Source organism: Echeneis naucrates, chromosome 15, assembly GCF_900963305.1.
Source record: "Echeneis naucrates chromosome 15, fEcheNa1.1, whole genome shotgun sequence".
NCBI classification, from domain to species: Eukaryota; Metazoa; Chordata; class Actinopteri; order Carangiformes; family Echeneidae; genus Echeneis; species Echeneis naucrates.
The window spans coordinates 3920208-3933740 of NC_042525.1; the positions used below are offsets into that span (position 1 = coordinate 3920208).

Genomic DNA, 13533 nt, shown 5'->3' on the forward strand with positions numbered 1-13533 from the left:
CTACAGAAATACTCATGCAAAAGAAGGAATCGGAACAGCACCACAGAATTTATGTAAGAAGAGCTGAATAAAACATGCTCCTGCCCCGCTTTTCTATAGCTGAACCCTTGAAGTTAGTAATCATCTGTTGGCGGGCTATAGCTGTGTGGCAGTGCGGCGACAGAGAAGTGCATGAAGCACAAGACAGGGATAACCTTTGCTGTTACAGGCTAATAGTGTTTTGACACTGATCATCATTTTTCTTCCGCTCTCTCATCTTGTCTTTTTCTTGTCCTTTCCACAGTCATCCCTCTCTCTGTCTTTCACCCTTTCAGCAGTCAGTCTAACAGGGTCTGTCCCACTGGTCAGCCATTCAGCACTCATCATGCGCATCATTTCCTCTCATCATTCCCCGCGGTGTGCTTCTTCCATCTCCTCTGGCCCGTTCACTCACCATCAACCACTCTCTATGAAATCTTTCTGTCTGCGAGAGTGTGTTTGTGCCTCAGTGTTGCACATAGAAATGGGAAATGTGTAATATTGCACGCCAAATGCTTCTACGTTGTGTGTCAGTGAGACAATGTCAATAAGATTATCTCACAAAATTGATTTGTCAGTATGCGCTGTGAAGGTAGAGAAGATTTGTGATATCAATTTAAAGAACAAGAGCTGAGTAATAAAATATACACGTTCATTACAAAGCAGTATATTACGGCTTGTTTTATTGTGACATGCATCATGTGTTGGAAGCAACAAGTATCTTACCATAGATTTCATTCCATGCCAACCTCACATCTGCTGCAACTCCCTGTGGCTAATTTAAGTGCTGCTCAATATGTTCTCCATAAAAGGGACAAACACCACATACTGTACTTTTTCCCATTTCATTGGCTGGAAGTGTCTGTAGAATACATTAGTTGAGCAAGAGGATGAAGAGCCTTCATACTGAAAGTGACATTAATTCTATCTTCTTCCCTGCAAACATGGCATCTGAGGGAATATCCCGATTTCACATGCTGTCGTTTTATGGATGGCTTGAATGCAAAACATAATATTGGACGCAGCACCAAGTCATCTGCCTGAATGTTCTCTGAAACACATGAATAAATGAATGAAAAGCAGATAGTAAGCGATACAAAGGTGCTGCTTCAGAGGGGTGCAGAGAGAGAAAGAAAGGTGATGAACAGAAGACCTGGTTATATTGGTTCAGCTCAGGTGCTTGTCAATCAGTTGATCCGGCTGCTGCAAGAAATTGAGAACACCAAAACAAAACAGACTGTTAACGTTTGTGTTTCTCCATGATGGGATACATCTCACGTCTGTCGCTTGTGTCAAACCCGGATTGCACATCAGATTCAGCGGCGCCTTGGCCTACTTTCCAAACCGTCGAGGAGCAAATGATCAGCCCGAGCTGAGGATTTGCCTGGCAGTCTCTCAAACGTGGATCTTTGCAAAACTGTCTTTCTTACAAGTGCAGGGTTTCACTGAGAGACTTTGGAGAGTGTCTAATGTGGCTGACATGGAGAGTACTGAGACTTGTACTGCCCTCTAGAGTCAAATCACAGGTGGTTCATGGGAGATTTCTAATAGTGTTCATCGCACAAAATGGTTGGCATGTAACACATCAAATGACATGGCTCAGCAATGTATATACACATGGCTGGTCACAACCATGACGTATTGTCTCTCCACAGGCTTACTTATTAATGTGGAACACACACCAAAATCTGTTTTGTCTTCTGTGGACTTTTTGCTGTTCTTTTGCTTCTCCGCCTCCTTCCTGGCTGAATCTACTCCACACAGACACAGAGTTAACGTCAGAGTAGTTCCTGCTGCCAGACCAGTAGTTTATAAATGAACGACTTGTTCTCAGAGTGTGGGAAAATTTTTCTCCTCTTCTTTTTTTTATTTTTTTTTTGTACAAGTAAATAATAATACAAAAAAATAATAACATCCATTAAGATACAGAAACAGCCGTAGATCATCAGAGAGCTTAAAACCATTTTAATGTATTATCCTCTTCATTTTTCCGTCAGATTCCTTCCTTTTCTTATACATTTTTCTAGATTTGTACTCTGCTCCATGTTTCTACCACAGAGTTCAAAATACCCTAGACACTATTTGCAGATTGTGTTCCACAGTGATTCTTCTAATCACCATTTTCATCTTGCTTTAATTAAACCCTTTATTGGACAGAGACATGGGCCATTATGCGGTCTATATTTCTGAGAGAATGGATTGTAAAATGACTAATACCTTATGCTGACCTTTCTGAATCGCTGCCTTCTGGCAAGGCTGTGCAGAGCAATTTTAACCAACATATTTATCTCATCCAAAGCACACCTTAGACTTAATCCTAACAGCCTTTTCATTCGCTTTTTAATTGAGCGGCATAGAGAGATGCCTCTGAGCAGCTTTTGAAAAGTAGCCCAGTGTCAGATCCAGCCTATGCACATTCATTTGGGGTAGTTAAATCCACGTTAAGGTCTGAGTGTGGTCATCAATCGCTTGCTCTCCCATTTTATTCTTATTCTCACAGTGCAAAATAGTAAATAATCTGCTAGAAAAAGAAATAGAAAAAGGATCTGGCTAACCATTTACATATCATCCATTTATGTGTTATATGGTTTTGGGAAGAATTTCTATAACGATATTAACTACAGGATATTAAATATCCCATTATAAAAGGCCAGCTGTCATTCAGTACAACTACTGTAAAACACACTGCATCCAATAAACCAGCTGAGTGCTTGTTTGAATATCTGGTAGACTGTTGGCTTTTTCAGATTTATTGCCATGCTATAATTATGACATTGCACTAACAAAAAAAGCGTAATCAGATAAATCTTGTTCCAAAGAAAATAAAATGATCCTGTCCTATAATAAAAGAGGACACGACATTAAAATTAAAGTGACACTTTTTGCGACTCAGCAACTCGATGAATTAAGATGTGTGTGTTTTGTAGATTGATCAAATAAATCTACCTCAGGATGTGACTGAGAGATCGCATCATGTTGTTTTTTTCCCAATCTTGTCAGCAGTCATCCAGACATGGAAGATAATTGCTGAAGATCAGTTACTCTGAATGAATCAGGATCTAATCAGCTTCACATCATAATCAACTGACAGACGTTCTCATGTGCGTGTCGGTGTGAAGTTTGGGAGGCATCCAGTAGATGGCAGTGCTACCTCAGCTTCCCTGAGCCGGTGGGGAGGCGATCCCAGTGACAAAGGTCACACAACACTGCAGTGTTGACCAGGAGAGGGTCAACACATAAATATCTCTGTGGACTTTCTCAAGTGCATAGTGCTGCTGCTTAGTGTGAGATTTACCAGAGTAAAAGGCAGAAGTCCCATTTTCACCTCAGAAAAATGAACTTAGAAGCCACAGGGATTTGACTCTGACCTTCCTTTTCCCACTGCTGCTGAGTGATTACTGAAAATGTAAGAAGCTGGAGGATGTGGGGCTGTATTAACTACACAATGCTTACCAGCACAAAGCATGAAAATACATCAATAACTATTATGTTCTAATTAAAATCGTACTATCTACATCATTAACTCTCATGGAACAGACAGCCGCCAATGCACAAAGGGATTATTGTAGCAGGGAAGTACAATAATTCTGCATCCACACCGTACAGTGTAATATCGAGCTAAATGACATTGTTGTTTGTTTAATGTTTAGTGGACAGGAATTCCTTTGGTTCGCTTCAGACCTGCATGCCTTTTTATTGGCTTGTGTGGGATTTGGGCAGGAAACCAGAGCTAATGCCCCCTCTCCCACTTCAAACGGATGCCAGGCACCCTTAAATGTCATGGGGTGGTTAGAGAGTCGAAGGAGGTGGGAGGGATGAGGGGAGGGGGGGTTTGAGGAGGGAAAAGCTGGGGCTCACCGGGCAAAAAGAGAGAAATCCAGCCGGAGAGCTTATCAGTGTGTGCTGGATGTAGCTTTACAGAGGCTGCTAAGGCAAACCAGATGGAGCGTAGCTCGCTCGGTGCCACTATGTGTCAGGTACCGCTCAGGTCAACCTGAGGCGCCTTGGAAGTCCAGGAAGAGGCCACTGTGAAGTTCAGACTCACTGCAGATGTTCCTCACTACCATACAGTAGAGTGTTGGATGATGTGGTTAATCTCTTGATTTGACGGCATATTTGAAAAGTTTTGACGCTTTCATGGCGTCACGTCAATTACTCACCCTGATGGATTTCTTCTGCTTCTTAGATTGACAGCTTGCAGTGGTTTATAGTTGAAGAATCAAAGCCTGCTGGTGTGTGTTCTGGGTTGTGTTCGTCACTGGGAATCCCATGGTGTCTTTCTAGTCTTGCCAGCGGCAGTGTTTATAGGATTTTGTCTCATTTTCTCCAGTGTTAATTTATTTCCATAAAGGCAGCCATGACACATTCTCTCCTCTGCCTTCTGTCTCTGTGTGGCTTGACTTTGCTGAGCTATGAATTTCTCCCCCCGTCTCTCAGCTCTGAATGGAAGAATAGACTGGATTGACCTCAGTCCCTGTTGCAGGGTTATTTTGACATGATCGTGATTGTAAATTTTTCTTTGTCTCTTCCTCTCCCTGTCTGTTCTCTCCATTTCTCTCTCTGAAGTGTATACTCTACCATTGCAGTGTTTTTGCGGTTTTGGATAACTTTTCACTATATAGTTACACTCCCTGAGGTATGCCATTATGGTTCATCTGTGTCAGTGAGTAAATGAATATGTTGTGGCATGGTTGACTTCAATTTCCCATGTCTGCGACTAAGCCTCTCAAATCTCCGGTTTGCCAGCATCGTACTCCTCCCTCCCTCTGGGTCTATTTGGCAATACCATCTCTCTCATCTCATCTGGATTACATAGAGCTCATTTGCCTTTGATTTCAAAACCATTAATTCACAAATGTATTGGTGTTTGACCTGAGACCTTTCTCATTAAAGTCAAAGTCAAATCGGTCTCATCACTTCTCCTCTCAGGCTCTTTGGACCTCAGAGGTCTGGGTCAGGCTTTGGTAGAGCTTGTGCTGTTTTTTCTGTCAGACTTACATGATCCACTGCCACTTAACGAGGGAGAACGAGGCTGAGAAATGAGGCATTTCCGGGCCCAAGGGTTTATTCCTACAGCACAGTGGATTACATTACAACGTACAAAAGGGACATGTTATTCTTTTTCTGAAGAAGTTCTCTTCCCTGAACACTGATCCGGGCCATCTCAGTGTCTAATCTGCACACAGTAAACGTGCCAATGTGCCTTTTATTCTACGTCACATAGTTTCTGACTCTATCCAGTTCTGTCTGAGCCTAAAAAAAGGTGAACTGTGCAGAGTCCTCATCAGGCTCACATTGTTTCTGAATGCTTAAAAAGAAATGCTTATCACATATCCGGTGGAGCAAAGCCTCTATCTGTTGAAGTGTTTCTTCTTTTTCATTTTCCCTCATGCCAAAAACATGATGTAAAACAGGGAGATATCCAAGTAGAGAGAAAAAAGAAATGAATGTAGCCTTTGTTTGTGTTCTTAGCTTTGTTTTCCCATAACATTTTGCTCCTTGAACAATGCCTACATTGAAACAGTATGGATTACACATTTTTACTATCTGCTGAGAACAAAGCGATATCCATATGGTGCAGCTTTATAAGTAAAAACAGTCATATGGCTATTTGAAATTCCAAACTAAGAGCCATGTGCCAACAATGTATGCAGAACTTTTGCCAAAATATGTGCCAAAAACATGTTCACATATGGAGGTATGAAATGAAATAAGAAAAGTCTCCGTCAGTCTCCAGTGGTTGTTTCTCCGAGTCATATCGTCAGATGGCCATCACTCTCCGTTGTGGAGGGGTTTCCATGGTGACTACATCCCTATCTGGGCAGATTGTTTGCATGGGATCAGGGTTGACCATGTGCTGCAGGAGCGGAGGGTCCTGCTGGGAGGCGAGTGTAGGCGGGGGCTGGCGAAGAACAACAATTTGAGCGCTGGGTCCCTGTAGCAGGAGGTTATTCAGCTCTTCCTGTGTAGAGTTGACCACGAGTACGCCATTCACCTCCACCAGTCTACAAGGTCAATCACACCCACACCCACATTCACATATCAGACCGTAGAAGCAGAAATCCAGCATCGTCTCATTCGGTTTTCTAAACTAAAAATATATTCATGACTTTTGCTTTGATAAAAGAAAGAGCGTATTGTGCTTGTAGCTGACGGGGAAATTTATCTCAGATCCTTTAAAGTATCTAATGTTTATATGCCAGCACTCCTACTGCAGGTAAAGTCGGGATCTCTGTAATGCTTATTTAACAAGCGCCAAACAATATCAAAGAATTCACAAATCGCAGGGCATGAAATATTAAAGCCATCAACTTTAGGCAATGCTCATTAAAAAATTCCCATCATTAGTTTTTATTTATAGCCACCCAGATTAACCCGACAGGGAAACAACAAACCTTTTATATTTTTTTTGGTAGCTACGTAAAGAGCATTGGCACAGGTGCAATATGTGAACGCAGACTGAGGCTTGAAGTTTTAACTATATTCGTGGGCTCTGATAACCAGGTGCCTGTCGTTGTTGTGGGGACCCAATAACTTGAGATGGTTGTCAGAAGGTTAAGACTCGGTTTTGGGGTTAGAGGTTAGGCATTCAGTCATGAGTGTTAAGGTTAGCAAGATTAGAGTTAGAAGCAAAGGAATGCATTCTGGTAATGGTGGGTCCCCACAGACATGGTAAGTAGAGTGAGTGTGTGTGTGTGTGTGTGTCAGCGTTGGGTATCTAAGTATGTATTTGTAGAAATGTTGTAACTGCTTAATTATATGAGACTCTTTTATCTGCTCAATTTCACTCTATTCTGCATCCAAGTATTACATTACAGTGCTTGCTTGTTTTGGGGCTGATATCTGACGGGTCTCCATGGCGACCAAACAATGAAAAATAGTGATGAAAAAAATGGGTGTAATGAGTGACACACTGAGTGTTGCTCTCATTAAGTGGCCTCTGTGCAAACAAACAAAGCTTTTTTTGAAGTGAAGCATTTTTGAAATCGTCTTTTAAAATGGTTTTCGTGCGTTACCTGTCATCCACACAGAGGGGAGTGTTGTCCACCTCCACCACCACCAGTCCACTGCCCTCTGTGTAGCGGCACGCAAAGCCATAGTAGCCGCCGGGTCCGTGGTTCACCTGAACAATAAGCAGCATGGCGGGACACTGCGGTGACACCAGCTGGCTCAGGCTACCGATGGCCAGACTCTTCTGCGCTTTCTCCTGAATTCAGAAACAGATTCACTAATGCAAAGCGTGCAGACTGCTTAACTGCAAAAACTTCAGCTCATCACACTTTAATATCCACCTTATGTCAAAATGTCAGTTAACCAATTAAAACTTACATACATACGTACGCTAGATCTCTTTATCTGTCACCTAACTTTTGGAAAGAAGAAAAATAAGTGTATTTTTCACTATTAAAAACAATTCTTTCAGAAATGTTGCCTTGAAAGTAAAGTACCTCATGTTGTTGTTAGATAAATCAAAACAGTGTTGAGATTCAGAGGATCTTTGAAATGTTCAAAGTTGTGTTACACTAACTTAGTTATCGTATATCTCGGACTGAGGCCACAAAGATGACAGATGCCACTAGTCCGCAGGAGATAAGACCGAGGCAGCGTCAAAGCCAAGAGACCACCAAGATGTAATGATTAGCTGGAAGAGATCACACCAGAAGTAGCTCGCAGGGATCAGATCTAACTTGTGAGTCTGACCACTGAATTCCAATGGTCCCTTATCCAGCCTCTTGGCATAAGACCCCCCCCAAAGACACGCACACACACTCTAGCCCCACACCCCACCACCCCTCCCTCCCCCCTCTGAATGGCGTGTGAATGCCTTGCAGCAATAGATGCCGCCCTGCAGGGGTCAGGGGTCAGAGCGAAGGCTGCTTTCTGCTCAGACAAGTGGGCCAGACAGGATATATCTACGGAAACGGGTCTGAAGACCCTTGAGACTTCTCACTATAATACTCATCGTTTTCCATTTTAAGTTTGCCTTAAAATTTTGGACACACGCCAAGAGGCAAGAGGAATTTTCTCTTCATATTCTCCTTGTTTATCCGCAGGATCCGACCAAAGCCGAACCTACCTGGGCCAGACAAAGGGCACGGATCCTTGTGGACTGATTGCAGGCGGTTAAAACCACCACCACTGCTGGACATCACAAAGGTGAGATGGGAAGCGTCCTCACCCAGGAGGGTTAATGTGAATGTGAAGTTGACTAAAGAGTTTGTGCCCCCCCCCCCTTCCCCCAGCTACGACGTGCTCTGTAAAAGGACTGTGTGAGAAAAGATTCTGTGACAGCGCAGCCATAAATGCTAAGTGGATGGGATTGTGTTTCATTTACATTGATGGGTATTAGTTGCTCTGAAGTCAGTGCTGTCACTCTGAATGTGGACGTCTTGGCTGCCCTAACAGCAGAACTCTCTAACATAATCAACTTCGGGCTAGAAAATGGTGGACAGAGTAATGGGAGTCAATTTTAACCACACAGATCAACTGCAACTTGTATCAGGGCTCTTTCCATATAGAAACTGGAGACTCTCTATGCTTTTCTTAAACTCTGGGGCATGTTGTGGCAAAGAGGTGGCAGATTTTTCTCAGACCTCAATCCGTCCTTAAAGACCCTATGAGACTAAGGAGTGGGTGAAAAAATAATTCTCCCAATTTCCCCTCTTTAATAGTCTTTCTGAAGTTTTCAGTTGTCCAAGTTTAACCGCTTATTTAAAATCATTTCCGTTATTTGTTGTCCTTCCCCTCCCCCCCTCCACTCTCTGCCTCTGTTTCTCTTTGTCCTTCTCTCTCAGCTCCTTTATTGATGCTATCCAGTTGCAATAGATCCTAGAGATTAGACTGCCGATGATGAAATATTTCCTTATTGTCTGTAATGCGGGGCAGCCTACAAGACCAAACACAGGGCGGTCTGCTCCTTATTAGAGCAACAGCTCCATCAGTTCCCAGACTGCTCCTCAGTTCTGACCTGTGTGTTAACTCTGATTAGGTCATATGATAAACATTAGCGCTGCTGCTTTTCCCACAAACTCAGCACCTAAAAAAGTGTGGCCCCGGGGCGGCAATGTGACACGGGGCACCTTTCAAAGCTGGAGCCGCGTGTGTCCTTTCATGGCAACTCGTTAGGGCTTCTCCAACAGGATAAAAGAGCCACATTAAAAAAGAAGTGGGCTCCTCCGGGGATAGATGCAGATAGTCTTACACATGCTGGCCCATTTCTCCATTGCACTCTCCCAGTGGCTTTTGTCACACACATTCCATTGTCGGTATGGTCACAGGCTCTCGGATGTCAGAGCTAAACATCATTTTCTCAGGAAAAGTGCGTGTTCATCCAAAGGACTTCACTCAGCCCTGTGTGCCCATTCTCACAACGGCACCAACTGCACAGCTTAACGAAACAGACGGCACTGAAAGGAGCATTGTGTTGTCAGTCAGACGAACAGTAAAGAGAAGATCAAAGGTGATTGACACAATGCTGTTGAATAATGGCCGACCACATCAGGAAGCTGTTTTCATCTTCCTTAAGTGGGTGTTAACGCCACTGTCGAACAATTAAAAGATCAAATATGAACTTCCCATTTTCCATCCGGTGCTCTGGTTGGTACAGTATTTACTTGCTGAGGAAGAATCTAGTCAAATTTCAGCCTCAGTTTAGTTGTTCTGATGTTCTGATTGTTAGAGACAGAGACAGGACGGCCGGCAGAACACCAAATTTGACCGTTCCTTTTTCAGAAGTACTAACTAATTTTAGTGGCCCATACTGTACATACTTCTCTCAGTAACCAGCGTTGTTTTGGTGCAAGTCTTAGTTTCTCATTGTATATTTTTAGCAGTCAAAACATTCCCTGACTCAGACCAGGAAGCTTTCCCACATTTTGGTATAACTGCTGTTTTTAAATGAAATCCAGAATGAATGAGTTTAATCCTGCGTTGGTGCAAAGAGTCCATGGAAGATGTTGGCTACTTTAAAAGGTGCGATGTCCAAAATCAAATCAGAAATTCAATTTTGAATGTTAAAAAATGAACAAACACGATCAACAGCGGGTGAAGGAGCCGCAGGGATCATGTCATGACCAAGAGCTGCCTCCACTGTATCTCTGAGACATCTGCTGAATTTTACCACGCTAACCAGCCAGCTCTGTCCCACCCCGTCTTGTTATTACACTTAATAACACCAGATGCTGTGTGAGTCAGTGTGTATGTCCAATCTAAAAGGATGGGGGGAGCAGACGCTTGAAGTCAAGCGACAGTTTGTAACTGTCCACTGAGAGCTCTTGGCAAGTAAAGGGATTTGATTTGATGCCATGCTCACAACCAGAATTTTCAGGTAAACACAGGTTGTTTGATGGTACCTTGTTTTCCTGCAGAGCATTTTGTAGGTGCGCCAGCTGTCGGTTTAGATGTACCATGGAAATTTCCTCCTTGAACACTTGGCAGTTCAGCTTCATCTTTTCCAAGAGGCGAACTTCCAACTGCCTGAGTGGCAGGAGGCCCCCGTTTAGAAAAGGTCAAAGACACGCAATGTGGTTTACATCGTTTGAAGTTACATGTGCAAGTTCAACTTTAGTTTACATACATTTACGTTTGCAGCACCTTCATATACGACACCTAACCACATTTACATTCAGAATTTTATGTATTGTTGAATAAACTGCTCATTAACAGTCCACCTACCTCTTCTTGAGAGTGGCTGAGTTGTTAATGCTGCCTCTGAGGGTCTGCAGGCTCTGCCTCTTGTCGTTCAGTTGGCTTTTGACCAGCTCCAGTCTCTGCTTCAGCTCAGCAGAGCCAAGCTTGTTTACGTTCACATCTACATCCATGCTCTTTAACTCTGAACAAAACGCTACCAGGCCGTGGTGGATCTCCTGGACCTTTGGGGTTGAAGGGGATATCATTATACATAACAAAAAATGAATTAGAAATGTCACTGTCAATCATGCATGTAGCTGTAGGTGCAGTCTAACAGGGATAGCAACCTGCAAGATGACATTCTGCAGTGAGTCCACCTGTTGGTTCAGCTCCCGGATCCTCTCTTCCTTTGCTGGCTTGTTCCCCTGGACGTTTTTGTTGATATTACCATTTTCACTGGAGCTGCTGACATCTGGACTATTTTGGGAGGCAGCGGCTGTTGATTTTGCCTATTATGCACAAGTACAGTGGAAATATTATGTGGCTTTTTCTGTAGCATGCAGCCCGATTGTGGATAATTTCTATGTTTAAATAAGCTACCATTTTACACATATACAGCTCCAACTGTCTGTTCTCTGATGGTGATGACAGCAGGCTGCCAATCTGCTGATCGAGTGGGAGCTCGTCTGAACAACCTTGAAATGAAAGGATAAATTATTCACTGCGTGTAATTAGGAGTACTTTGTGTGGTTGAAATCATGAATTACACGCCTTGCTTTTCTGTCAGTCTGAACAGACTCTTGTCTTCTGTCACTCCCAGCATTTTAATACACGAATCCATGATTTTTCCCACCGTTGTTTCCTTTGGGGTTCTGAGATGAACGATCCGCTCTGATGCTGGAAACACCAGGATGATAATTAGAGGAAATGCAGCGTTATTTTGTGAAAGTTGTCGTTGAATAAGTGCCCATTGTGATAGTAAAAGCTATACCGCTCCCACGGGCTTAGTGATGCATGGTGTAACCGTATATATAGAGGGAATGTTTGTGGAATTTCCTCTATTTTCTCAATTCATAAACTTTCACTCCATCTTCACTCACCATTAATTGTGATCTCTATCAACCGAGGGCTCTTTAGTGCCATGTTGTCGCTGTTGTTTCTATAATGGAAAAAGTCAAGTGATTAAAAAATGTTGCAGATTTTTGGTAGGTTTTGGAGATATTGAGTGCAAGTGGAGGCCTTACTTGAGTTTGAGGGAGCGCCGGCTCATTCTCAGGCAGCTCACATGAGGAGAGGACTCGGATTTGCTCATAGACACCGATGTTGCAGTGAATGATTCAACATTATTGGGCCGCAAGGATTCTATTACAGAAGAAGTGGCAGTAAATGTCTTCATTTGCACAATATTAGGCGAGTTGTGAAAATGAAAATGTACCAAGCAGAGAGTCCAGTCTCTGGGTGATGGTGCTGGGGGGGTGCAGCTCGTTGTAAATGGCTGACAGCAGCTGCTCTCTGTCTTCCATTGTGGTGATATGAAGGACCTCCAAAGTGTTCACATCTACTGAGACCATGTCTGCACCACACAGTTTAGCTTCTGAAAGGGAAACATTGAGTCACACACCTACAGTGCATGTTTTGGGGAAAAAAAAAAAAAAAAAACAATCCGTAAACTGTAATCCCTAAGAAACAGGAACAGACAAACATAAAATCAAGCCTGTTTTTGCAACTGTCTGCATAATTGAATGCAGTTTTATATTTCAACTGGACATGTTTAAGTGACATTTATGTCACTGATCTAAACATTCAAGTGTTGCCGTTGCTTTACAGCATTATATTAGCTTTAAGCAACTTCACAAAATGGTCTCATTTAAATTGCTCATTGAAATCACCAATTTATTTCCATTGTAGAAGTGAATGCGTTTCAGGAAAGTAATTTAATCAAGTTCAAAGGCTAAACAATTTGTTAATGAAAGGATACTGGAAAACTGCTTTCAGTGATATTAATGATAGTAAGTGATTTATACTTATTAGGTGACAGGTTTATTTTAACATCATCATCATCTCCTCATTATGACGTCAACTTTGTGTTGTTAATAAAAAAGAAAGTAATAAGTCATTTGATGTGCGCTACAGATAAACAGTATTGGCAATTTCTTCCTCTCCCTAGCGCCACAAGGCAGGGAGAGGAGACAGAAGAGTGTGTTTTACCTCTGATGAAAGGGAGGCATTTCTTCAGTCCAATATTGGTAAACCACTGGCAAACTTCATCTGTGTTCAGCTGCCCGAGGGGTTTGGCTACTTGCCTGTCCACCACCTGGAGAGAAGGTGCGGTTACATATCTGCTGCTTATACCAGACTTTGCATGGGCACGAAGCAAGTGTGCTCTGGTTTTGAGATGTGGAACAGTTATATGCAGTTTATATATTTATTTAGTTTGTTTTCTGGTAATTGCCAGCATAGTGAGACATAGTGCTCAAAGATGATTCAAATTGCTGCATGCAAAAACCTCAGTGGGCGGCGAGGGATCAAGACAAAACACCATTAAGCTCTGAGGCAGCTTCTTCATTGTCTCTGCTGCTGATTCAGTGAAAGAAAGTCTGACTGCGTTGGATATCCGTGCTTCGACATATTTGAGCAAATAAATGCATTTGTGTGCTTAACTGTAAACAAATTTTTGAAAAAGACAAAGAAATGTTTACTTAAGCAGGAAGCCTAAACACAGGTTTCTGTGTAATTGTTGCCTGAGTCACAGAATGTCTGTTTATGGTGTTCCTGGGAAGAAAACTAGAGTTCCCTGCTGCCAGTGGAGGCTTTATAAGGTGACTGTGGAGTGATTAGATAAATTGGAGTGTGAGGTTTTCCTTGTCTTAGAGGTTTTGCTATTAC

The 13533-nt window shown here is 42.6% G+C and overlaps 1 protein-coding gene across 1 annotated transcript; it reads right to left on the reverse strand.

The window, feature by feature from the left end:
* Window positions 1-5779: 5779 nt before the first annotated feature.
* Window positions 5780-11799, reverse strand: LOC115055761 (uncharacterized). The gene is made up of 8 exons (XM_029521776.1): window positions 11748-11799; window positions 11501-11544; window positions 11248-11342; window positions 10995-11156; window positions 10693-10889; window positions 10371-10494; window positions 7035-7225; window positions 5780-6023 (listed from the first exon to the last, which is right to left on the reverse strand). The coding sequence occupies exons 3-8, from the start codon at window positions 11257-11259 to the stop codon at window positions 5780-5782; spliced, it is 930 nt and encodes a 309-aa protein (XP_029377636.1). The 5' UTR covers window positions 11260-11342; window positions 11501-11544; window positions 11748-11799.
* Between the last annotated feature and the right edge of the window lie 1734 nt (window positions 11800-13533).